Source organism: Pseudoliparis swirei, chromosome 8, assembly GCF_029220125.1.
Source record: "Pseudoliparis swirei isolate HS2019 ecotype Mariana Trench chromosome 8, NWPU_hadal_v1, whole genome shotgun sequence".
Lineage (NCBI taxonomy): Eukaryota > Metazoa > Chordata > Actinopteri > Perciformes > Liparidae > Pseudoliparis > Pseudoliparis swirei.
Window position 1 is genome coordinate 18,934,661 of NC_079395.1, and position 25,243 is coordinate 18,959,903.

At 45.6% G+C, this 25,243-nt stretch overlaps 1 protein-coding gene across 1 annotated transcript; it reads left to right on the forward strand.

Moving 5' to 3' along the window:
• Positions 1-6,295: 6,295 nt before the first annotated feature.
• tgm1l1 (transglutaminase 1 like 1) lies at positions 6,296-24,948 on the forward strand. Its single transcript, XM_056421420.1, has 14 exons — positions 6,296-6,513; positions 10,906-11,180; positions 11,296-11,487; positions 14,086-14,337; positions 17,790-17,908; positions 18,773-18,880; positions 19,260-19,437; positions 20,181-20,319; positions 21,093-21,285; positions 21,952-22,105; positions 22,258-22,542; positions 23,051-23,211; positions 23,310-23,446; positions 23,551-24,948. Exons 2-14 carry the CDS (start codon positions 10,907-10,909, stop codon positions 23,693-23,695), a joined length of 2,337 nt encoding a protein of 778 aa, XP_056277395.1. The 5' UTR covers positions 6,296-6,513; position 10,906; the 3' UTR covers positions 23,696-24,948.
• The last annotated feature ends 295 nt before the right edge of the window (positions 24,949-25,243 follow it).

The window sequence follows — 25,243 nt, forward strand, 5'->3', positions numbered from 1 at the left end:
GTTTCCCCAATCTGAAACACAAGTAGCAGGACTGACATCACTCAGTGGATGTCTGCTCACCACCTGAAAATCAACGCTGACAAACTGAAGTACTTTTCCTTCCAGGGAAAGGCTCTCCCACCCACGACCTGACTACCAGCTTCAACAACTCTGTGTTAGCCCCGACCCCGACTACCAGGAACCTCGGGGTGACACTAGACAGTCAACTCTCCCTGACGGCCAACATCACTGCAACAACCCGCTCCTGTAGGTACATGCTGCACAACATCAGGAGAACACGTCCTCTTCTTACTTGCTCTGGTCATTTCACGCCTAGACTACTGTAACTCCCTCCTGGCAGGTCTACCTGCTAAGGCCATTCGACCTCTGACGCTCATCCAGAATGCTGCAGCTCGACTGGCCTTCAGCCTAAATTCACCCACACTACTCCGCTCCTCCGCTCTCTTCACTGGTTACCGGTGGAGCAGCATCCGCTTCAAAACATTGGCTCTTCGTACCGTGCTGCGAAATCATCGGGCCCCGTCTAGGATATGGTCAAACCTTACACCCCAGCACGTTCACTCCGCTCGGCAACAACCGAGCTAATCACTCGACAAATTCAAGATTGTTTGTGGTTGTGGCTCCTCATTGGTGGAACAAGCTCCTCACTGACATGCGGACAGCAGGAAATCTCTACATCTTCCACCGGAAACTAAAAATATTTTACAATTATACCTCGAATAAAAACAGATTAGCACTTTAATGGCACTTGAATGACACTTACTTATGGTATTACTCATGGTATTACTTGTGGTATTTTTGTAGTTTGGTTCTCTTGAAGAATTTTTACTTCCTTGATTCTTGTTTTTCTGAGTTTGTTCTCATGGTTGATGAACTTATTGTAAGTCCCTTTGGATAAAAGCTTCAGTTAACTGACATGTCATGTAATGTAATGTAATGTACTCGCGTCCCCCTCCCCCTCTGGATGGATGTAATAACTTGTGATGATAACCGTAACAACATCAGATCTAGATCAGATCAGATGGCATATCAGGTAGGGCCCTCAGGGGTTACGCTGACCAGCTAGCGGGGGTCTTCAGCGACATCTTCAACCTCTCCCTCAGCCTGTCTGTACTCCCCACATGCTTCAAACGGACCACCATCGTCCCTGTGCCCAAGAACACCAAGGTCACCTGCTTGAATGACTACCGCCCGGTAGCACTGACCTCTGTGATCATGAAGTGCTTTGAGCGGCTAGTCAAATCATTCATCTGCTCCTTGCTGCCTCCCACCCTGGACCCTATGCAGTTTGCATACCGGTCCAACAGGTCTACAGACGATGCCATAGCCCTGACCACGCACACCGCCCTCACCCACCTGGACAAAGGGAATACATATGTGAGGATGCTGTTCATTGACTACAGTTCAGCATTCAATACCATCATCCCCTCCAGACTCGTCTCGAAGCTCGTAGACCTGGGACTCAGCACCTCCCTATGCAAATGGGTCTTCGACTTCCTGACGGGGAGGCCACAGGTGGTGAGAATCGGTGACCGCACCTCATCTACAGTCATCACCAACACAGGCACCCCCCAGGGCTGTGTGCTCAGCCCCCTCCTGTTCTCCTTGTTCACACATGACTGTGTAGCTACGCACAGCTCCAACCTCATTGTTAAGTTTGCTGATGACACAACCGTTGTGGGCCTCATCACTGGCCATGATGAGTCAGCCTACAGAGAGGAGGTTGCTACCCTGACTACATGGTGTCAGGATAATAGCCTCTCTCTCAACATCAGTGTGGCAGCTGTGTCTGATTTGGCCTCGGCTGCTGGTGATTGGCAATCACTCAGCAGCCGAGGCCACCCTTATAAAAGCTCCCACTCGAGAGTGGAGAGGGAGAGGTGAGCAGAGGCGCGTGTTTTGCGGTCTGCTCGGTGTCGTGTGTGCGGAATAAAACATGTCTTGGAACAAACCCTCTTGCTGTCTGGCGGATCCTTGGTGCTGGGGGGGGAAACCCACGGGTGGCGGCCTCAGGCCTGCTACAATCAGCAAGACAAAGGAGATGATTGTGGACTTTAGGAGACGGCAGGTAGAGGAGCACGCACCCCTGCATATCAACGGTTCTGCAGTGGAAATGGTCAGCTGCTTCGGGGTCAACCTCAGTAACGACCTCACCTGGTCTGCTCACACAGACAAGGTGGTCAAAGCGGCCCGGAAGCGCCTCTTCTTCCTGAGGAGACTGAAGAAGTTTGGCATGGATTCAGTCATCCTCACCAATTTCTACAGATGCCCAATAGAAAGCATCCTGACTGGGTGCATCACAGTGTGGTCTGGGAGCTGCACAGCCAAGGACCGCAAGGCCCTACGCAGTGTGGTCAGGACTGCGGAGTTCATCATCGGTAGGGAGCTCCCAGCCCTGCAGGACACATACCGCACACGATGCCTCAGGAAGACTGGCAGGATCCTAAAGGACGGCCATCATCCAGCCTTCAGATTGTTCACCCCGCTGCCTTCTGGAAGGCGGTACCGTAGTATCCGGTCTCGCACACAGAGACTGGAGAACAGTTTCTTCCCGAGAGCCATCAGGCTGCTAAATGGACACTGACACACGATCGACACTTTTGCACTCGACACTTTTGCATACACTGTCACTTTCAGCCTTGTACTTACACTTTTTATTGCACTACCTGCTTTCACTACCTGCTACTCCCATTTGTCTGTAGTTTATTATATGTATTATATGTTATATGTATATATGTTAGTATTATGTTCAGAGTTCTTGTACAGTGTGTATGTTATGTTATGTTATATTATGTTATGCTATGGTAGTTGTTGTGTGGTGCCTTGTCCTAAGAATTTCAGTGCCCAGTCTGACTCTGTGTCATTCTGTGCATCTGACAATAAAAGACTTGACTTGACTTGAGATTCAGGCCTGAATACTTCAAACTTAATGAGGTTCAATCAGCTGCTGACGTCAGCGTTTATCTTAAATGTTGGCTCAGTGGCGTTCGCCAGTTGTAGTGAGGATTGCTAAACCCCGAGGCGTTGACACAGACGATGTTAATGGAGGGAGCAAAAAGGCCGCCGGGATTAGAGAACTATGGAAAGCGATCATAAATGATTAAATTCGGGCCCGCTCTTTGTCAATTATTCAACACATTTCCTGCATAAAACGTACCCCTGAACCCCCCCATGGCTCTGCCTTTAAATAGGCTACACAGATCAGAAAGTCAACATTCCATGCTCCGGGTTTTTGTATTTCGTTGTTGTACTGGCGAGAGCCCCGAGGCAACGGCGACCGTTGCATCATTTGTCCGGCGAGCGGAGCCCCCGTTCGGCTGTTGTCTGCTGGTGTTCATCTCCAGAGCAACACGAAGCCAGCCATCATAAGATGGTGTTCGGCTTCTGAGAGGTTACGATCATACGGGTCGACTACAGTCGCAACCGTGATGGAAACCATGGTGCAGATGCTTTGACGTCTGTTATTACCTTCACATTGAAAATGCGGAAGGTAATGTTTTGATCGGGGTGTATTTTTTTTTTTTCTTTTTATTTGTATGCGTGTTCCTCGCATAACTAAAAAAGTATTAAACCGAATCGCATGAAATTTGGTGGGATGATTGGTTATTATCCGGGGACCATGTGATTAGATTTTGGGATCGATCGGGTCAAAGGTCAAGGTCATGAAAAGGTCAACATCTTCTTTCTACCATAGCGCGGTCAATTTTTATCCAATTGGCATGCAACTAATGCCAACATGTTCATAATTAAATGCCCAATCTTGTGATATGCGAAGGTATGCACTCTACCGAGTGCCCGTTCTAGTTTAAACAGTTATAGATGTTGGGAACAATATTCGCTGTAGGCTTTTTTTGCTGAAAGATGCAATATTTACTTAAATCTTGGTCAAGAAGGCATTGAGCGTTGAGCAACATTTCCAACTATTCCTTCAACACCGTATGGATGTTTAGTCTTCATTCCCCCCTTTAGTCTTGTTAGGTTGTCTTCATCCCCCTTGTTAGTCTTCATCCCCCCTGTAGTCTTCTTCACGGCAGCGTTTCATTGCGTCTGCTTTTTGACTAACTTGGTTATTATTTAACAGAGGCGTGTTGATACGGTGCATACCGAGAATATTCTCGCTGGCGCTCCTTGATATGGGGTGGGGGGGGGGGTCGATCATGCTGTACTGTGTGTTTGCAGAACAGCGGCCCACACAATGAACAAAAGCGATCGATTTCCAGTAAAACAATGTGCGTACCATTATTCATTCATTTCTTTTTATCCACATTTTTCCACAATGCTCAGCGGCTTTTCCCCCCCAACACGTTTCCTTTGGTCCGCTGCTTTTCCCGCGCTCAGTGTGAGAGCCGGGGGCCCGATCCCATCTGTTATGTTCAGATACCCGACGAACCCGGGTCACCTTTGTGTCTCCGCTCACGCCCACCGCTCTGCAGCCACACACACACACACACGTTGTGCGTGTCATTTATCACGCCGCCGTCACGGCAACAAGATGAACAATACCACGCGACATGGTCTGCTATGTTCTTAAAAATCGTCTTTTTATTGTTTACAATTGTCTTATTATACAGTCCTCAAGGTTATCTTGATTAGTTTTTCTTTTTTTTTTGCGTCTGAAAGGTTTTGTTCCAATGTTTTAATGCAGACATTATGTAGAAATAACGATGACACACAACACACACACTGGAAGTGGCACGCCTGAAAGGTATTTGACCATCATTAATGTGATTCATGTTCCTGTTCTGACGTGTAAGAAGGGCCATCATGAGAAAAATTATTACCAGAGCGTTTACAAACCCGATGACTACTCCTAGACAATGACTGATTACACCAATTCCAAAGGGATGAACTATTAGAAAACATAAATCTGAGGACATTTTAAACTTCAGTCTCCACATCCTCTATACTATTTTGCATCTATCCAATACAAGTCCGCCTGTGCTGCACCACACACATTATTTTAAGTGGTGTCCTTGTCATTGTTGTAATATTTACAGAGTGTGAGTGGGGGGGGGGGGGGGGTTCCGCTTCTTTTGTTTTACGTCCGCCAAAAAAGCATTCTCCCCCAACCCTGACCCACGCAGACCAAACGGTTTGTTTCTCGATGAGCAGCGTCCCTCTTTCGTGTTGACAGAATACTGAATAAACCAAAAGCACAACTTAGCACTCGCATCATAAATACAGGCCAGGCCGAGTATTGTATTGATGTTTTTTAACACATTTGTACACTTCAGGGGTTAGAAAAGAGTCGTGGTGGGACATTTCGTACAGACAATGATGGTACACAGAGGATAAAGCATATTGCAGCATGGGTGACCCAACAATCCCACCCCCCCCCTACCTTTGTAGCGCCACCACAAGGTCAAGTTTTACCTCATTGATTTTAATGTTCTACAGGTATTCAAAGTCCTTTGAGGTTACATTCTTCTTTCTTCGGCGATCCAATAGTATTTACTTGAGTTCAGAGTCCTGGTGGCTAAGGGGTTAGAGGTTAGGGGTTAGGGTATCTTCAGTTGTCATAGTGATCATCTCCGCATACTGTATGTCTTCATAATGCTCTCCTACCAAACCACAAAGGTCACATGGTTTCCGGTACCAAAATGACCACATTTCATCAGATTGTGCTTCTGCTGAGTGGACAGAATTCAACAATATGCACCCATAGCGCCACCTTCTTAATATGTTATATTCAGTGGTCTCGTTTAACCGAATGAGGACAAGGTTCTTTTCTGTAAACAGAGCGATGAAGGAGAAATGAAAGTGTGCCGGAGAAGTTGAACGTCCTGTAACATTTTGGTGACCCCCTGACCACATGCATGGGGATTTCCTAAAGAGGAGGCTCAGCCCTGCTTATCAGTACAACTGTGGTTCTGGTTTATTTTGGTGGTTACAACTGTACAAGGAATGTGTGTAGCTCTAAATATTTGCAATATATGCATTTCACAGATAGGCTCCTGTATGATCTCACCCCCCCCCCCCCCCCCTCCACAGCTCCCGTCTGCTTACACTCCCCGTGTGTGTCAAAGTAACGCTTATTATTGCGTAGCACACTTTCCATACTCAGTCTGCAATTCCCTTTCTAGTGCGTATGTGTGTGTGTGTGTGTGTGTGTGTGTGTGTGTGTGTGTGTGTGTGTGTGTGTGTGTGAGTGTGTGTGTGTGTGTGTGTGTGTGTGACGTGGTGTGCGCTACTCATCACGTTGCCTAAAACATTACGATCTCATGTGTGGGAAGCTTCAGACGACGCGCAGGTTGGGGCTGGGTGTGCTGAGTTGCGAGCAAGAGGGGCGTGTGTGTGTGTGTGTGTGTGTGTGTGTGCGTGTGCGTGTGTGAGTGAGTCTGCCTATAAGGTATCGTGCCGTTCATTGCGGCTCAGGCATGAAGTATTCTGATTCAAGAGCGGAGTGACGTCCCAAAAAAACAAACTTTCCCAAAAAGTTTTGACGCAGATAAGTTAACGCGCCGGACGGAGCGGAAGGATTCATCGACCCGCAGCAGGACGCACGCAGATAAAGTAAGAGGAACAGTTACTCCTAGTCCAAGAGTTTGTATGTACTTATAAGAAAAGTGCACACTTACGCGCACGACCTAACGGTTTCTTCTACCAGATGACGTCTCTCCTACAGGAGAGCCTGAGAGGATGATCCTCCACAGAAAGGGAGGCTCACATCCAAGACAGACAGATACACATTAACGAAAAGAAAAGACCATATACAATTTTTTAAATAGAATTAGCTGAAGTTTAACTAAGGCACAAAATGGCAAGACCAGATTCATTTATATATAAATAAATAAATAAATCTCTCTCTCTCTATATATATATTTATTCATTATTTATTTATATATATAGATATATATATATATATCTATATATATATATATATAAATAAATCTGGTCTTGCCATTTTGTGCCTTTGTTAAACTTGAACAAACTCGATTTTTTTCTCGTTGGTCTTATTGCTGCTGAACTTGTGGTGCAAAAACAAATCCAACGATCAGCTCCCCTGATTTGGTTCCCAGCATGTTGATGATAATAATAAAGGTGAAGCCATTTTCAGCTTTCCAAAGTACCCCAAAAGCAGTTGGTTTGCTGTCATACTCACTTTGGAAACATGTATTTAGTATTTCCTCTATATTCAGTAAAGGTCAGTCGATTAGTTGAGGTATTTTAATGCCAACCAGCTGCAGCTAAGCCTGTTCTTCTCTCAGAGACCTTGATGGCTATGCAGTGAAAACAAACCATTTCTTGTTTGTTTGTTTTTTCTCTACATGTGACGGCTTTTATTACTCTGTAACTCATATTTTAATTAATTAATTAATCAATTTAACACATCACCAGACAAAAGGCACGCCCGGCCGTTGGAAGCAGCCACAGCCTTGTTTGGAAACAGTGACTTGAATTCGAGGCGCTTATCTCGGGGGCGCCAGTGCATACCAGAGGTACCGAATGCCAACACAAACCGACTGAGGGGAAGTGCAGAGCTGCAGACACACAGAGAGAGAGAGAGAGAGAGAGAGAGGGCACAGGCCAACAGACGCATGATAGACGGGAGACAAAAGATGAGGCAGAAACGCTTGTTTTCAAGCTCGGCTGGCGGCTTTATTATAAATCCATTTAAATTTGTGGATTAAAGTGTGAGGGAAGAGTAGCCGAGAATTAGGCTAGCTGAATGGCTTTTCATGGTTTTAGGAGGTTGAGTGCATGACTCTAATTGGGCAATTCTAAACCCCCTAAGGTGCAGTAGTGAGATAACTTGGCTTTATTAAAGCCTGTGAAGACCCAAATTACGAACAAAACAGCCCGAAGGAGGTTTTGTTCTGTTGTTACATTTGAGAAAAAAAACATATTTGCAGAACTATTTGGCCAATTACTGTTGTAGCTTGCATTTCATCACCCCACATATTTGGTCACCCATTGTCTGAGTGGGTGAGTGCCAGCCAACACGTTCTGAGCCCTGTCGTGCCTTTCACTCCGTTTCAATGTACGTGAGGGATTTCTTTTCACTAAAATTAGAGATGGAGCAAAAGGCGTCTGAGAACGGGATCAGTGAGCGCGACGCACACCGCTGAGGTTACGACTGTTATCGGACAAATACTTAGAGGATTTGGAAACAGTCGAAGGGCCGGGGATTGTCATCTGACTGGCAGATTAACTCAAGTCCAAGAGTTGATAAATCAGAAGTGGCCCCAATATCACACACACACACAGACACACACATACACACACGCACACGCACACATTCTACACTTTCACATGGATTGTGAGGGTCTGGTACTGTGCGGCCGCCCCTCCCTACCACCTGTTCTTCAGCTGTGCGCCCTTTGAACTGCGTCACATACCTGACCAGCCTCTTTTTCTTTCTTTCTCAAAACCAGCGCGCTCAGCCTGTTTGATATGTCCGTCTCATGCAAATATTTAACTATTAAATCAATAGGAACAGGAACTTTATCAAAGAATTGCTCTTTCAGCTTCTTATCTTTGGAGAATAGCCTCGGTGCTGTAACTTGCCTCAGGTGACACCTTGTCGCCTCTCCGGCCTCATCTTCTCGCTTTAACTTGCGAGCAGAATGCGAAAGTTGAACGCGAACAAAATAACGAGACATGCGGCGTACTCACGGAGACAAGTAGATGTGCAATGGACCATTTGGTAAACCCCGTCGCCTTCAGCGATTATCCCGTCATAGCTAGGAGTGACGCTGTGTTTACCTCACCTCGCCTAGCACTTCTACCACGTAGCTTTTTAGGGTGACAGTTTGCTTTAAGAATCCTTGTGCAGTAGACCTACTGGAAATGAACAGAAAGTTGCCTGTGGGAGCCAAGAGGCTCCTATTTCAAGAGGCAAGCTAACGATATGGTAGCCTGGTAGAAATTTGCGCTCCAGTAAACCCTAGGAAAAACTGGTTAGCTTCAGCCTCAGTCTTTTTTTTGGCATTAAGTCATGCGAGTAGCCATCAAAAGACCTCATTTAGGAACCTTTTTTGACATGTTTTTTAAATTAGCTGAAAGACACAGCTTTCGAGTAATTCAGAGTTAGCGTTCATTAGCTTGCGAGCTAGGGGGATGAAATATCTCATTTTAGCGGGGAAAATGTACGGAAAAGAATCCTCTTTCTATGCTCCTCTGTGTGAAGATGTACACACTTAATACGTCTTTCTCACCAACAAAAGTAATAAGTACGTACCAATGGGAGGCAGAGTAGGGTGGGTCATGACATCACCATCCTCGGGGGGAAAAACAAATAGCAAAGGGAAGGAGGCTATAAACCCAACATCTTCTTTGCATGTTTACAATAAAACGATGCATTTCTCTGGCCTGTGTGCATTACTGCATCTCATTACAGTTTGTGGGTGTTTTACAAGAGCTAACAAAATGCCCCAGGCGCTGTAATAAAAGCGCCTCAACCTTGTGTGGCATTTATGTTAAGATGGAGAAGTTGCAAATGGTGAGAAGAAGGAAGGGCACAAGGGAACGAAAGGGAAAGCCCCTCGATCCAGGAAACTCACTTTCCCAATGTTGACATTTGGTGTATGTAAACCCGATTTCAAAGTCAGAGGAAGGGCAGGAAGGGCCGGCTTATCTTCAATGTGACAAATGATCTAATTCCGTTGTGATTATTGGCGCGCTGTATGAAGGTGGGATGTGACAGTGTGATACATGTTCGTATGATCTACAGTGCTGGACATCCGCAGTGTATGCACAGGCCTGGAGATACACACACACACAAGCTCTGTTATTTCGTAAGAGCTAGGGTGAGGCAGATGGAATCCAGCTGCTTGGAGGAAGTATGTTAGATTGAGTGTAGCCGACAAGGACGAAAGGCTCAACAGGGCTCCAAGATTCTTTGAGAAAGCTCGACGGCCGGGGAGAGTGCAAGAGAGGAATGTGGTAATTGTGGGAAAAAGTGAAAAGAAAAAGTGCATTTGCTGATTTTATGATGCTGCGATGAAAGAAAAACACAATCTCGGTGGAATGAAATGTGCTGCAGCACACGGCCGATGACCTCTACGGGCGTGGACGCTGCATCTTTCAGTCGCAGGAACGATGTTGTTGAGCTGCTGAGCTTCTCCCCGTTGGGTAGTTGTTGCAGATGGGTTTGGTTTGCTCTCAACATAAAACAATTAAATGAACGGAATTTTCTCCGTGGCGCTCACAACTAAATAATCATTGAGAAAACTCCATAGCACATTTCTGTGAGAAGAACAAACAAACAAACAAACCAAAGCACAGTCAGCCGTCAGAGGGCCTCTTTGTGAAGTAGGTCCAATAATAAAAAAACAAACATATTACGAGTAAAGTCTGGAGATTATTCAGAGGCACAACTGACGAAACTTGGAAGTATCTGCATTGATAGAAACCACTAATGCAGTGGTTCACAACCTGGGGGTTGAGGCCCCTAAACAGGTCCCGAAGAAGATCCGAGTACAAGGTGATTCAAATTCAAACAAAAAAACATCTAAAAGCTAAACTATATAACAATAGTATATCTATCATATAGTAGGACTATTGTTGCAGGTTTGTATTTTCTTTGAAACATAATACTCTCAAATCTGTAGGCCTCTCAAATGGGATGAACTGAGCTGGACAAGTTATTCTGTCAACACAAAGGCCCTACCATGGGATGAGGGGTCCCAATGGGACATTGTTTAATTTTAATGGGTCACAAGCCAACACATGTTGGGAACCAGTGCATTCGGGCTCAGAGCAATGCATTTATAGAAAGCTGCTACACACATATAGCGATTACAACCTTTCCATTTAGACCTTTTGATTGTTGATTTACACTGTAGCTGAATTTCAGGAGGTCTTCTTGTCTGTGCACCGTAAACAAAGTGATGACTTCATGTTCATATAAGTATCTACAATTCAATTCCTGAAATTGAAACAGCATTTTCTTGTGTCACCCAGAATGCCAGGTGAGCGTTTGTCTGTCAGAGGCACGTCGGAGGTGGGGCGCTTCCACGGAGCAGCCCCCCCCACCAGGGTGGAGCTGACCATTCATAAAGATGGAGAGAAGAAACAGGAAGAGGGAAGCTGTCGCCGCTGGTTCCAGAAGATGTGTCCGTGCTGCTGTAAGAGCCAGAAGAGCACCTCCTATGATGTCACAGACAAGGTGGAGTTTGTCAAACCCCCGGAGCCCGTAAAGCCGAAGCCTGAGAATGGAGAAGTGAAGGAAATGGAAGGTAATGTTGCATACAGTATATTGTACATGTTGCACATATCAATGTTGACCCTTACATAGTCATATAAGCTGCAATACAGACGCATACTTACATGTTGAACCTTTTCCTCTGTCAGAAATCAAGTTTTTGGTGAGTTCTGTGGACATGCTGAGCTCCAAGACGGGCCAGAACAGACAGGAGCACCACACCGACTTGTATCAGGGGGACGAGCTGATCATCCGCAGAGGGCAGACCTTCCAGATAGAGCTGGAGCTCAACAGGCCCTTCAATGCTGACAATGACAAGCTGCACCTGGAGCTTAAAACAGGTATGGAAGGGATGGACATTGTCATCATACCTTCATATGATTAAGAATTATAAGCAATATGAGCAGCGGAAGTTTGAGAGTTGGGTAAACGAAAAAAAGGATTGAGAAACTAAAACAAGAAAAAAAAAGGAAAGCAAACAAGCAAAATGTATTGATAACTTTAAGCCACGACTCCCCCCTAGCCCAAAACACGGTTTCTCATAACTTTTTGGAGAATCAGAAGCTTACAAAAGGAAGAACAAACTCAAAGCAGTTGTTCATGATTTATAATTCTCTGTATGGATCAAGCTCCAAAAACTGAATCCTACAATGCAACTCACAAGTATTTAGTTCGACCATCCCAGCAGGGTAACTCAAACCTCAAAGTTTCAGTTTGAAATGTGAAGGCCCAAAGCCCAATCCGAGATATTATTAGACGTATGTTTCCCAACCGGGGTTACGTGTACCCCAGTTGGTACTTCAGAGTGTGGAGTACCTCAACTTTTATTAGAAAAACTATCCGCATAGTGTCGATGAAGGGGGGTCCTGAGTTCGTCTGACAGGCTTGTGTTTGTACGTCACACAGAAGAAGTTATAAAACTGTTTTCACAGGTTGAGTGGTACTTTCCACGATGTGGGAACCGATCTTATCGCGTGGAACTGGCGAGGTTACCCTTTAACCAGTAGTTGCCACAAGCCCGTGAGAAACCCAGAGGAACGAACGACCGGCTCAAAACAAAGCATCGGGACATGTGGTCCGAATGCCACGCATGGCGAGCGCGTTTTACCCTCCTGTTGCCTTCGGGTCAATTTGACCCCATTCAATGTTTAATGTCGGTGTTCTTTCGGTAGTCAACAAACAAACATAAAGTACCTCACACTTAAACTTGGAAAACAATATTAATTCTAATAATTTTCTGGAGGTTTTAATTGCTGGGGTCAAATGGACCCCAAGGGTAAAATATATCAGTAAATATGAAGGTAACAGGGGGGTTAAACATTGAATCGGGTCAAATTGACCCTAAGGCAACAGGAGGGTTAAATCGAGCAGCAGTTCAGCCGTAACCGCTACGCAAGTTTAGGATTCCTCCCGCCACCTCACAGTGTTTACAGCGTCCAGACCGTCGGACACCGGACACCTCGCTCTGGTATTTACAGGCCGCATACTACAACGATCCACTACACGCTGAGGAAATGAAAGGCCCTGCAGAGGGCTGACTTGCTGTCTCCTGCTGCTCAGATGGTTAAACGGAGGAGAAACAGAATCAACACACGTGACTGTCCGAGCCTCCTCATCCGACAGGCGGTACCTCACCCTCGCTTTCACCGATTCCAAAGTGCTGCGCTGAAAGCTGCTTATTTCGTTCGACTAAAAATAAACACACAAAAAAACGTCGATCCGGCTGAAAAGAGAGTGTTTTTCATTGATTTCCTTTTCGACATGTCCTCAGGGATGAGAGAGGAAGCCCTGGCTGCGGTCGGATTGAGAACAATGGTGGTTCCTCGATCGACTCCATGTTTGCTTAAGCCCCAGCCGGGTGCCACAAAGCAAATAGTGCAGCGGGAAACATCCAAGAATGTTTTTTTTAGAGTAGGTCAGTAAGCCTTAAGCGTGTTAACTGGTGAGAACGGATTTTGATGTTACCGTTTGCCATTTTGTCTGAAAGCCACATAAAAAAGAGGAATGGGCGTGGCTTCCTGAAGGTTTTCCAGACTGTGGCCAGCCGGGTGAAGGCCTGAGATACATGGTGGTGTACAGGCTTCAACACAGTTACTTTGACATCAGCACTGCCACTCCTGCTTCTAACTTCATTCAATCCAAATATTCAAGGGATGAATTTTTCTTTTCTTAAGCTTTATTTGCTATTTATAATTTTTCACATGAAATGTTAGCTGTGCATCTTTTTATCACTCCAGCAGTTCACGGCAAATCGAGTGCATGCAGGTATACTTTAATCTCAGCATTTTAGGAAATAAGCTTATTCTGTTTCTCGCCAAGATATTGCTGAGAAGGTTCACTCACACAAAGCCGTTAGCTTAGCTTTAGCATAAAGGCTCGAAGCAGCAGGAAGCAGCTAGCCTGGCCTTTCCCCCGACAGGTACCTTTTACACTTGCATTTTCACACCGCCTAAAGACGCAAGATATAACTTATTAATTAGAACACTTTGGAGGTCTTCATGCAAATCAAAATAATGTTCTTACGGCTGTGATTTCCTATTTAACAGACATACGTGATTGCGTTATCAATCATCAACAACATATCAACTCTTTGACATTTTCCATCCTATCTGATCTTTGTTTATAAATTACTGATGTACTGCACAATATACATCCTAGTCCTCTATTGGACTTTATTTATTTTTTATTATTCTGTTTGTACTTTTTTTTAAACAGTTTGTTTCACGTCATGTTTTGCATGTTGTATGTTTTAAATGTTGTCCTTTCTGTGGACCCCAGGAAGATTAGGGGCCGCTAAGGCGTCAGCTAACGGGGATCTAGTTATTCCACTAAACTAAACTAAACATCCATCAACCATATCGTGCAGCACCACAGGCGCTCGTCCCTGAGAAGTTCTTAAAGCGTTTTCTTTTGACTCAAACATAATAAATGTGTTGCAGGTCCCCTGCCCTTGGTGTCCAAAGGCACCCATGTCATCATCCCACTGGTGGACAGCCTGGAGGACGAACGCTGGGAGGCCAAGATCGTGGAGCGGAACGGCAACAGGATCAAGCTTTCCGTCAACTCGCCAGCCGGCGCCGTGATTGGCCTGTACGGGCTCTCGGTGACAACCAGCTCGTCGAAGGGCGAGGCGGCAACGACTCACGACTCCAGCAAGAACATTGTCATGCTCTTCAACCCCTGGTGTGAGGGTAAGATTGGCAGCGGGTGTGAACAAGGGGGGGGGGCAGAAGGTTTACACACATCGAGGGCAGGAATGTGGCAGAGGGGAAGGAAAGAAGACAAGTCACCGCCGATAAGAGGAGAACAAATGTTGGAAGAAATCGCAGACGCCGCTGCATAACAAAATGTCAGGAATTAGTTATTATCCGGTTGACTGTGAGGTTTGAGGTGGAGTCGCTTCAGAAAAATCAATGTTTGACTTTCAGCGGGACTTTCTAACGCAGCCCACTTATAACCAGGGAGTGTTCCCACGTTAGAGCGGCTTTATTTTACGAAGAGCCTTAGCATTCCTGTCCTGGCACACTGTCTGTTTTAATGTGTGAGAAGGGTCCTGAGATAATGTAACACATGTGTGAGGAGGGCCGACTCAATCCACACGTATGTTGCTGTCCATCAAAAAGCAACAGCGCGCCCTTGTTTGAGAGTCACATAAACCCACTGGCTACGACTCAAGCCTGCTGGCTCACTTGGTTATGATGCCGCTCAGGCACCACGGTGGAGTCTGGACCAGTTGTGTGTGAGTAGAAACGGGCCTGGCAATGCAATCAATTGCACAGGATAGGATTTGTGTTAATCAAAAGTCGAAACACTTTAGTTTGAATAAGTATTTTCTTAATTTATTATTAAATCTACATGGATAAAGGATGTACCTCTTCCCCCCCCCCCCACCCCTCTTCTTTCGTTAAGTTATATTTTTTGTGCCACTAGGGGGCGGATGAAACACTCCGTAAACCCAACTGACATATTATCACCTTTTAAGTTAACTTATGCAGTGCCCGTACGCCGAGGGCCCTTTCGAAAAGTTAAGTAATTAAGTCAAGTTTATTTATTTGGCACTTATCACAGACAAAGTGTCACAAAGTGCAGTACAGTAGTCAATTAAAACAAGTTGGGCAAAAACAGGGGCTAAAACATGTGAGTAGTTAAAAGAGGAAAAGTACAACACACAGTAAAAGAGGATGCAATAAAATTAACAAATAAACAGAGAAGATAAATAGGAGGCCAGAGAATATTCAAATTAACCAAATGCTAGGAAAGGGCCTATCACGTCCAGGCATGCAGATCCCCCCCCCACCCCCCCCCAACCCCCATCGCTACACAGAGCGCCGCATGCTTGTTTATTCAAAGTGTATTAATATTAATATTAAACGTGTCACGTTGCCAGATTGTACCCAATGTGACAAAGCAGTCCGTTGGGTCCACATCAACACACACACACACACACACACACACACACACACACACACCACGTGCGAGTTCGATCAGAAGAGCTCACAGAGAGGCAGACCGGCGGATCAGACGAGGCTAATATGGCGAGCACACGGTTTCCTACTTACACACCCAGCAGAGCAATGTTAGCATTTGGAGGAGTGTTTGCAGAGGTCCAATGTCCTCTTCACTCTCCTCTTAGCACTGGGCCTGTTTTACAAAGACAGACGTTGACTGATATAGAACTGAGAGTCAGACTTCTAATGAATGTCTCCATTCATGTATTCAGGTAACAGTAGGGATGGGTATCGTTTGTGTTTTTTCCGATACCGGTGCTATACCGGTACTTTTAAAACGATACCGGTGACTAAACGCTAAACGGTGCCTGAACCGATACTTTAAAAAAAAAACACACACACAATGAGGACATTAAAAATCTCTTCGCCCATATTCCCTGTAAAAGCCGTTCTCATGGAGCACTGACAAAAAACGGATATCAGACTGTCACGCTGTAGCTCGTAGCTAGCGCTAGCTACGTAGCTCGCGCTAGCTACGAGCTAGCTTAAACACAGTTATAATGGTGCCACATTGGCACCGGTTTTCGGTTCCCAACCCAGGTAACTGTCTTTAGTTCAACTCTATGAGTACGTCTCATTGATCTTGTGGGCTTTTGCCCAAATATCAGAGGTCAGCCTCATTGTTTTAAATTTCAATATTTCAATTCAATAATAAAGCCTAAAGAAATAAAGTTCATGTTTTATTCTGCAGTCCATGCACTGTGAATCCCCTGCAGAGGATATTTGACAAAAAAGAAAAATATTTGCGACACAGAAATAACAAAGTAACGGGAGGCCTCCTGGAGTCGATAAAAGGACGCTCAGTCTTCCATTAAGGCAGCAGGCCCAATCTCCTCTTCCCTCGTTCAATCTCTTCTTCCCTCGCGCTCATAAAATGCCCCCAAAATCGCTCAATTACTGGAGAGAACGCGCCAAAGGGGCGACGCACGGCAGTCCTGCAGCTGGTGACGACCTGTGCTCTCCCTGTGTGTTTCCTGCCTCTGCATGAGCCTCTCCCACCCATCGGTCTGTCAACCAAATCGTTACTCCATTGCATCAGTGCCCTGTTTTCTGGTCTGCTCCACATCCCCCACATCCTCCCATGTGTGTCGGTGTGTGTGTGTGTGTGTGTGTGTGTGTGTGCTTCTCCCCATATTGCAGAAATAATCAGTTAGAAGAAATGGAGAGCATAAAAGGATCAAAGCTGCCTGGATGCTGTCAGCCTCAACTTCTCCTTTCTCCTGTAAACTCTCAGAGACAGTTTGTTACGCTCCACTCCCCCCCCCCCCCTCCGACCGTCACCCACCCAAGCACAACGGCCCCTCCCCCTCATCCGCCCCTCATGACTTTGTTAAACCCTCTTCCTTCCACTTGATTTTTCTCATGTCAATCTTGGATGCTCTTTTATACTTTTACCGCTTCCCCTTTCTTTCTTCTTTCCCATGATCACGGCGGCCACAGCCAGAGATAAAAGCTCTGCGGGGAAACAAAGACACTGTTTTTTTTTGGTGAAGCTCAGGGGTGCACGCCCAAGTCTGTGGAGCTGATGTCACTCAAAACAAGACTGTTTCCTGTAAAGGACCGTGGGTCCCCACTGCAATGTCCATGGACTCATTGTGTTGCCCGACCGTTTCCGGGCCTGTGGGGATTCTCTCACATAATTCTTGTAAAAAAATCACATTCTTAAGTGATTTGGTCACTCAGCCTGAATTCTGGGTAACTTTCACAGATTTGAGAGGAAGCCAAAAGCTTGACTGGAGCATATCCTTCAATGAGAATCCTACATACCTTCGCATATCACAAGATTGGGCATTGAATTATGAACATAACAATTGACCGTGCTATGGTAAAAAGAAGATGTTGACCTTTTCATGACCTTGACCTTTGACCCGATCAATCCCAAAATCTAATCAAATGGTCCCCGGATAATAATCAATCATCCCACCAAATTTCATGCGATTCGGTTTAATACTTTTTGACTTATGCGAATAACACGCACGCATACAAATACACGGCGATCAAAACATTACCTTCCGCATTTTCAATGCAAAGGTAATTAAAAGTGTTTCAACTTAAGTTGTATGTAAGTGTGAGAATACTCAAGCGGTATATACAATGTACAATTATAACGCCCCATTATCCCCATGTCTTTCCAGAGGATGCAGTGTTCTTGGATGATGAGGAGGAGCTAAAGGAGTACGTGCTGAATGACACCGGGAGGATCTACTACGGCACAGAGAAACAAATCGGTGCCCGCACGTGGAACTTTGGCCAGGTAGGCGCGCCATGGAGACGAGTCGTGACCCGCAAGCGATGAATTTATGGTTTTGAATGAACATGACATCACTGTCTGTGGCTAATTGTCTCCACTGAAGAAACAAATATATTTGTTTTATGACTGGAAACACTTGGTTACTCAAACAGGAGGAAACCGTGTGTTTTGTTTTGGACTATTTTTTAACTGCGGACACATTTGGTGCACGAGGGAGCGTCTCGATGAGCTGAGATGAAGGTTACATCAGACGCAGCAGCTTTTCTTTATTAGCACATGCTTTTTAGATATGTCCAGTAGCCTCGTCAGTCTTCCACCATCTGCTCCTGTGAACTTGACCTCTGGAAGAACAGCACCATCTTCCTGTTTGGTGCCATGAAGCATAATTGTGACATAGAAACTGCAAATCTCATCCATAATCTGTATGATGCCTCAATTATTGTATTTATTGTTTGTTAATGCTTCAATAAGACCTGTATTTAAATTTGACTCATTACTCTGATACAAATTTGTGATGAACTCATTTCCTTTGCTAATATATATATATATATATATATATATATATATATATATAAGATCTCTGGAGATCTTGGCACACTCAGCACTTTATTTTCCTGGACACTTTAACCTGCTGGAAACTCACTTTGGTCACTGCCTTGTGTGTATATTTGGTTTCCTCTGTATATTTAGTATTTTAGTATTAGTATTTAGTATTGTGATTGTTATTCTGTTTTATTTTTTAAATCTTTATCAATGCTCTAATGTGCACATTCTGCTGTGATCCTTAAATGTCCCCACTGTGGGACCAATAAAGGAATATCTCATCTCATCTAATCTAATCTAATGTATATATTTTTTTGGCTTTAGTTTCACGAGGGAGTCCTGGACGCTTGTCTGTTCATCCTGGAGAAGAGTGACATGCCCCCATCCGGCCGAGGGGATCCTGTTAATGTGGTTAGAGTCATATCTGCCATGGTGAGTTCAGATGTATTTTGACATCACACTCTCAGGACATCAGAAACAATGAAGTCATGAGTCCAAGTCCCCCGAGGCTCAAATTTCATATATTCAGTTAACTTGTCGATTGTATTTCTGTGAATTTGGTTCCCCAACATGATAAATGATGTTTCCAAGCAGTCTCCGCACAGCCAGGGAAACACTCACGCCGTTATTAATACCCTCCAAGTGTTTTTATCATAAATTGCCGCTAATCTCAGCTATCACATTTCCAGGAACAGCCCAGAGGACGTGACCTCAGCAGCTAGCATCCTAATCACACCCCGCTTCGGACACTGTCGTTTTAATTTCATGTAAATGAGAGCGCTCGGTTGTAAATGACCGTGTCTCGTTTCAGATAAACGCTCAGGACGACTTTGGGGTCCTGGTGGGGAACTGGTCCGGGAATTACTCTGACGGAGTCTCTCCTTCGGCGTGGAGCAGCAGCGTGGAGATCCTGAGGAAGTACCACTCCTCCAACGGCACGCCGGTGTCATACGGACAGTGCTGGGTCTTCTCCGGGATCACCACGACGGGTGAGCGTGAGGGGGAGATGAAACGGAGAGAGCATGTAATGCTGTATGTGTGTGTGTGTGTGTGTGTGTTCTCAGTGGACACGTGAATAAGATCAACATTCCAGAGATCCTCATAAGGCCCTTTTCATTAGCTCTCACTCTTCTTCAACTAAATACTTCATTCATCGTCTGCGTCTGCGAGTTCCCTCACGTGGTAGCCATAGCCGCAGCTCATATGCTCCCTAAATACCTCGCGTTGGCATTCCTGCCATACCTCCCACTTGTCACCGATGGAGCCCCCAATGAAAAACGTGGAAAACATCTGAAGGCGTTACGTTGAAGCCACGGCATCTGGGAACTCAGCCGTCAAATGACTTCAACCCTCCTGTTACCTTAGGGTCAATTTGACCCCATTCAATGTTTAATGTCGGTGTTCTTTGGGGTCAATTTGACCCCAGGCTGTTTTTCACTGTGTCAAACATATAAGAAATATCAACTTTTTTATATATTTAAAGGGCTATTTAGGTAGTCAACAAACAAACATAAAGTACCTCACACTTAAACTTGGGAAACAATATTAATTCTAATAATTTTCTGGAGGTTTTAATTGCTGGGGTCAAATTGACCCCAGGGGTAAAATATGTCAGTAAATATAAAGGTAACAGGAGGGTTAAACATTGAATGGAGTCAAATTGACCCCAAGGTAACAGGAGGGTTAAAAATAATAATGATTCTAATGCATCTCTCTCCGTCTCTGTCCCCAGTGCTGCGGTGTCTGGGCATTCCCACCCGCAGCATCACCAACTTCCAGTCCGCTCACGATACCGACGTGTCCCTCACCACGGATGTGTACTTCGACGAGAACATGGATCCGATCGACTACCTCAATAGTGACTCTGTGTGGTAAGATGTGTCACCTCCCACGGCCGGCCGGTCGGCACCTTGTTTGGACGATGGCCTGCTGCTATGTCCATACCTTAGGAATGCAGCGTATATTTAGATCCGCCCCGAAAGCAGTCCTCTCTAACTTCAGACCTCAGAGACGTCATCCACTCCCTTCAGACTGTGGAGGCTCATCTGGTATCAATCTGCAATCCAGCGCCCCTTAGATATTAAGATCATTTATATAGCAGCACACCACTATTTACTATGTAGACATGTAGTTAATCTTCTTCCTGTATCCTATATTCGTGTGTAGCACCTTTAAAATGACTTATGGGTGTCATTTCCTGTTCCTGCCCAGCAAAGTAAACGTAGCATTCAATGCAATGTAGCTCAATGTAGCAATGCTAGCTTGATTCTTATTTATTATGTTACATTAAGGTTACAAACTTGTGATTCCTGATTGTCGTGTTTTTACAACATTGCAGCCATATTCACTTACCATGGAAACACACATATGATATTGAGATGCCTCTAATGCATTTCAATGAAGAATATACTATGTGATATTTAAGGAATGACATTTTTTGGGAAATATTTGTTTTCGTTGTCTTGCCGAGAGTCAGATGAGAAGATTCATACCACACCACCATGTATTTGTCAGATAATATTAGGTATGAAGCCACGTCTTGAGACGGCCAACCTGGTCACATGACTGAAAGGCAAATAAAGTGGACAGAGTTGTTCACTCCCATTTCCAAGTGAGACCACAAACACGATTTAATCCCATCTAGGAACTTCCACGTCTGGAACGACTGCTGGATGGCGAGACTGGACCTGCCCCCGGGTTATGGAGGCTGGCAGGCTGTCGACTCCACTCCCCAGGAAACCAGCCAGGGCACCTTCCGCTGCGGCCCCGCCTCCATCAACGCCATCCGCTCCGGCCAGGTCTACCTCAAACACGACACGCCGTTCGTCTTCGCCGAGGTGAGTGTTAGAAAGTGGCGAGCGGAGGCGTTCTCTCATTGTGATGATTGAAGTGAAGGGAATGTGCTCTGGTCACATGACATCTATTCTTCTGTCCATCCTGGAGAGGGATTCTCTGTTGCTCTCCTAAAGGTTTTTCCCCTTTTTTTCCTAGTGAAAGGGTTTTTTCTATTTTTTTTAGAGTTGTTTCTGATCCGATGTGAGGTCAAAGGTCAGGGATGTCGTATGTGTACAGATTGTAAAGCCCTCTGAGGCAAATTCATAATTTGTGATATTGGGCTGTTTAAAATAAACTGAATTGAATTGGTAAAATTAGTCTGGGTCAACCTGCTGTGTCTGCTGCCCCCGCGACCCGACCCCGGAATAAGCGGATGAGAATGGATGGATGGATGGTCAAATTAGGATACAGGCCCATGTCGTCTAAAAGAGTTAAGAACTGTACCAGGCATCACCTCTGAAACTTTCTAAGAGAAAATAACTTTTTGTCGTGGTCCCTGTTTCTTGGTCGAGATCAGAGACAAAAATGAGGAATTTCCTCCCATATCGACTTTTACGAAGCAAAGATTCATAATAAAAAAAGAGAGCGGTGTGCACACTTTGGATCAACGTCATCGTCGGCATGAAAGGCAGACGTCTCACGCGGCCGGTACTTGTGCATCCTATCAGGTCAACAGTGATAAGATCTTCTGGCAGAAGAACCTGGACTCCACTTTCAGTCAGATCCACATTGAGAAGAAAGCTGTCGGCCACTTCCTCAGCACCAAAGCGGTGGGCTCCGACGAGCGGGCGGACATCACGCACCTGTACAAACACCAGGAAGGTACCGGCAAGCTCATCTGACCCCACTGCTCCTCACAAAATCAAAATGTGTGTCTCTTGTTTGCTGTGTTTCAACTGTGTGCCATATTTCCTGCGTCCCAAAAAAAACCCTACGACAGAATGCGGCACCCTCACATTCTCCTCCCTCTTCAGGTTCGGAGGAGGAGCGCATCTCCGTGGAAACGGCCAGTCGCTTCGGCAGCAAGCCGAACGTCTACTCCACGGCCATGGCGGAGGACGTGTGCATCGAGGTGACGATGGAGGGCGAGGGCCCCCAGATGGGCGCCGACGTCCAGCTGAGCATCCGGGTGAAGAACCTCAGCTCGCAGCCGCGTCGGACCACCCTGCACAGCCGGGTGGCCGTCATGTACTACACCGGTGTGCTGAAGGGCACCATCAAGAAGGAGCAGATACCCGTGGAGCTCTTGCCCAATGAAGGTAGGCTGAACTCCGCTGTCGTGGCTGGTTTCATGCAGCCGTTTTGGCTCACTGCCAGATCAACTTAAAGATGATGCGGCAGCGTCTATCTGAAGGGGGCTAACATTAGCCGCCATGAGCTACAGGTCATAGAAGACCGCCCCTAAAAAAAAAAAAAAAAGGCTTCATCAGCAAAACCCCTGAGACTTTGGAACAGAGTAAATGTGTGTTTTATTACTCGTGACTTTTCATTTGTAAGGGAACAATGCACTAGTGTCAGAGCTAAATGCATTAGTCTCGCTTTTATGCAATTTAATGTGGCGGAGCAGCCAGGAGAGCTTTGCTAATGAGCAACGTCAAGATTCAAAAGTGCCAGTTGGGGTGCTTGTACAAAATTTAAAAAAGAAGTCGTTTCCTTCCTGTTTCTAGTCTTTATGCCGAGGTAATAATCCGAAAGAATGTGAAACTTGCATTGATTAAATGCTGAACACTGATCCCAGACATCTTTTTTCGGTTCCTCCCCACACAGAGAAGACCATAGAGTGGTTGCTGCCCTACCAACAGTACCAGAACCAGCTGGTGGACCAGGCCGCTCTGATGCTGACCCTGTCTGGGAGAGTCAGTGAGACCCAGCAAGTATTAGCCAACCAGACCACCTTCAGGCTCCGTACGCCCGACCTCAAGGTTACGGTGAGGGGTTGGTTCTTTTACCGCACATTTAAGAGTAAAGACAGGGGGGAAAGTTTTGTTCACCACTCCTGACTCATTTTGAATTGCCCCCCCGACAGCCTGTGGGAGAAGCTGTCGTTGGCAAGGAGATGGCCGCCAAGATTACCTTCACCAACCCTCTGCCACGTATGCTGAAGGAAGTGGTGTTCAGGGTGGAGGGCCTGGGCCTGCAGAAGGGCCACGAGGTGGCCATTGGGTAAGAACATATCTCTCTCACACACACACACATACACACACCTTTACCTCAGAATTACCTTCGCCCAGACTAATACCCCCCCTCCTCCCTCCCTCTCCTCTCAGCGACATAGGCGGCCACTCCACGGTGACCCTGACGGAGCACTTCGTCCCCACCCAGCCGGGGTCCAGGAAGCTGGTGGCGTCCCTCGACTGCAAACAGCTCACGCAAGTGCACGGCGTGGCGGACATCATGGTCCGCGAGCAGTGAGAAGCGACGCCACTTCCTGCCGTCTGCTCCTCGTAACGCACGAACAGAAAGCCTCTACTTATACGGAGAGTGCGCCGAGTTCTTTTATATACTACAGAAGAATATAAATGTGGATAACTTTCAAACTACGAGTGGACAATTAGTAGCGTTGTCAGTATTATTTGCTTTTTTTTTTACTTACATATATTAATCCACACTGATGCCTTTTGTTCTGAGATGTCTAAACTGTGGTGAAGTCTGCGGCGGCGGTTTTTTAAACCACGAGCAGCAAATGAAGTGTTTTGATTTATCTAAGTTATAAAAACCTGACGGACCGTCCAGAGACCAAAGAATGTGAAGGTGCGGACAGTCGGGTCACAATCCCGTCGTGACGATGTAAATACAGCGCGTCACGAGAAGAAAACGTTCGCGAAACAAATCCTCTCACGGCCTACAGGAAGGAAGGAAGAAAGGAAGGAAGGAAGGAAGGAAGGGTACCGGGGGAAGTTCGTAAAATTCAATTCAATTCAATTCAGTTTATTTGTATAGCCCAATTTCACAAATTACACATTAGTCTCGGAGTGCTTTACAATCTGTACACATAGACATCCCTGCCCCAAAACCTCACATCGGATCAGGAAAAACTCCCAAATAACCCTTCAGGGGGAAAAAAAGGAAGAAACCTTCAGGAGAGCAACAGAGGAGGATCCCTCTCCAGGATGGACAGAACAATAGATGTCATGTGACCAGAAGGACAGATTTAGAGTTAAAATACATTCAATGAATATGACAGAGTGAAAGAAGGGCCTGGTGGTAAAATGTCCCTGCCTGGCACAATTAACTGATCATTTTCTTCCAAAACAATTAACGATGCAGAGTCCCCCAACATATATGTAATCTTCAAGCACATGATTTTTTTTTAATCACCCGATGGAACGACGCCATCTTCCCAACCTCTCTTTTAAAACCCCCAAATGTTGCACAAGGCAAAATAAACACTCAATGTTCCCCTTCGGAAGTATTCTAGCGGATGTTGTCGCGAGGTGTTTAGAATCCTCGCAGCCTGCCGCCAACCTTTACCTGCACGATGACACTCTGAATCTGACAGCTTTACCCGGTTTCCCCGGCTGTTTAACTCGAGTACAATGTGAAGAAAAGTATTTTAACTACATTACACTATTTATCTACCATATCTACCTGGAATGTTGTTTTTGTTCCTGTATTGTGTGTGTGTGTGTGTGTTGTGATGGTAATAAACCTAACACTGAAACACTGATGTTCTACCTCCATTCATCGTAGGACAAGTCTTTACTGGAAAGAGGGGAAAGGAGTTTAATTTGTACTGTAATGTTGAGATGGAGGGAGGAAGCAAGTGGCTGCCTGTACTTTCCCGTTCCAGCAATCAACTCTTTATTTTCCTCGGGGGAAATAAAATGTGTGTTGCGCGAGGCATGATTTGTGCCACTTGAGGCAGGGGAGCTGACGCGCCTTTGCCGCCTTTCATCATTCGAGATATTGAATGACCTATATGTGATTTTTTAATATATCCTCTTCGACCTCCATGGAGAG

What these genes read in the sequence shown, in the direction of transcription:
- tgm1l1 (XM_056421420.1), top strand. Translation starts at nt 10,907, where the DNA reads ATGCCAGGTGAGCGTTTGTCTGTCAGAGGCACGTCGGAGGTGGGGCGC. An exon ending in AGAAGTGAAGGAAATGGAAG is followed by an intron (nt 11,181 to 11,295) that starts GTAATGTTGCAT and finishes TTCCTCTGTCAG; the next exon opens with AAATCAAGTTTTTGGTGAGT. An exon ending in TTAGAGTCATATCTGCCATG is followed by an intron (nt 18,881 to 19,259) that starts GTGAGTTCAGAT and finishes GTCTCGTTTCAG; the next exon opens with ATAAACGCTCAGGACGACTT.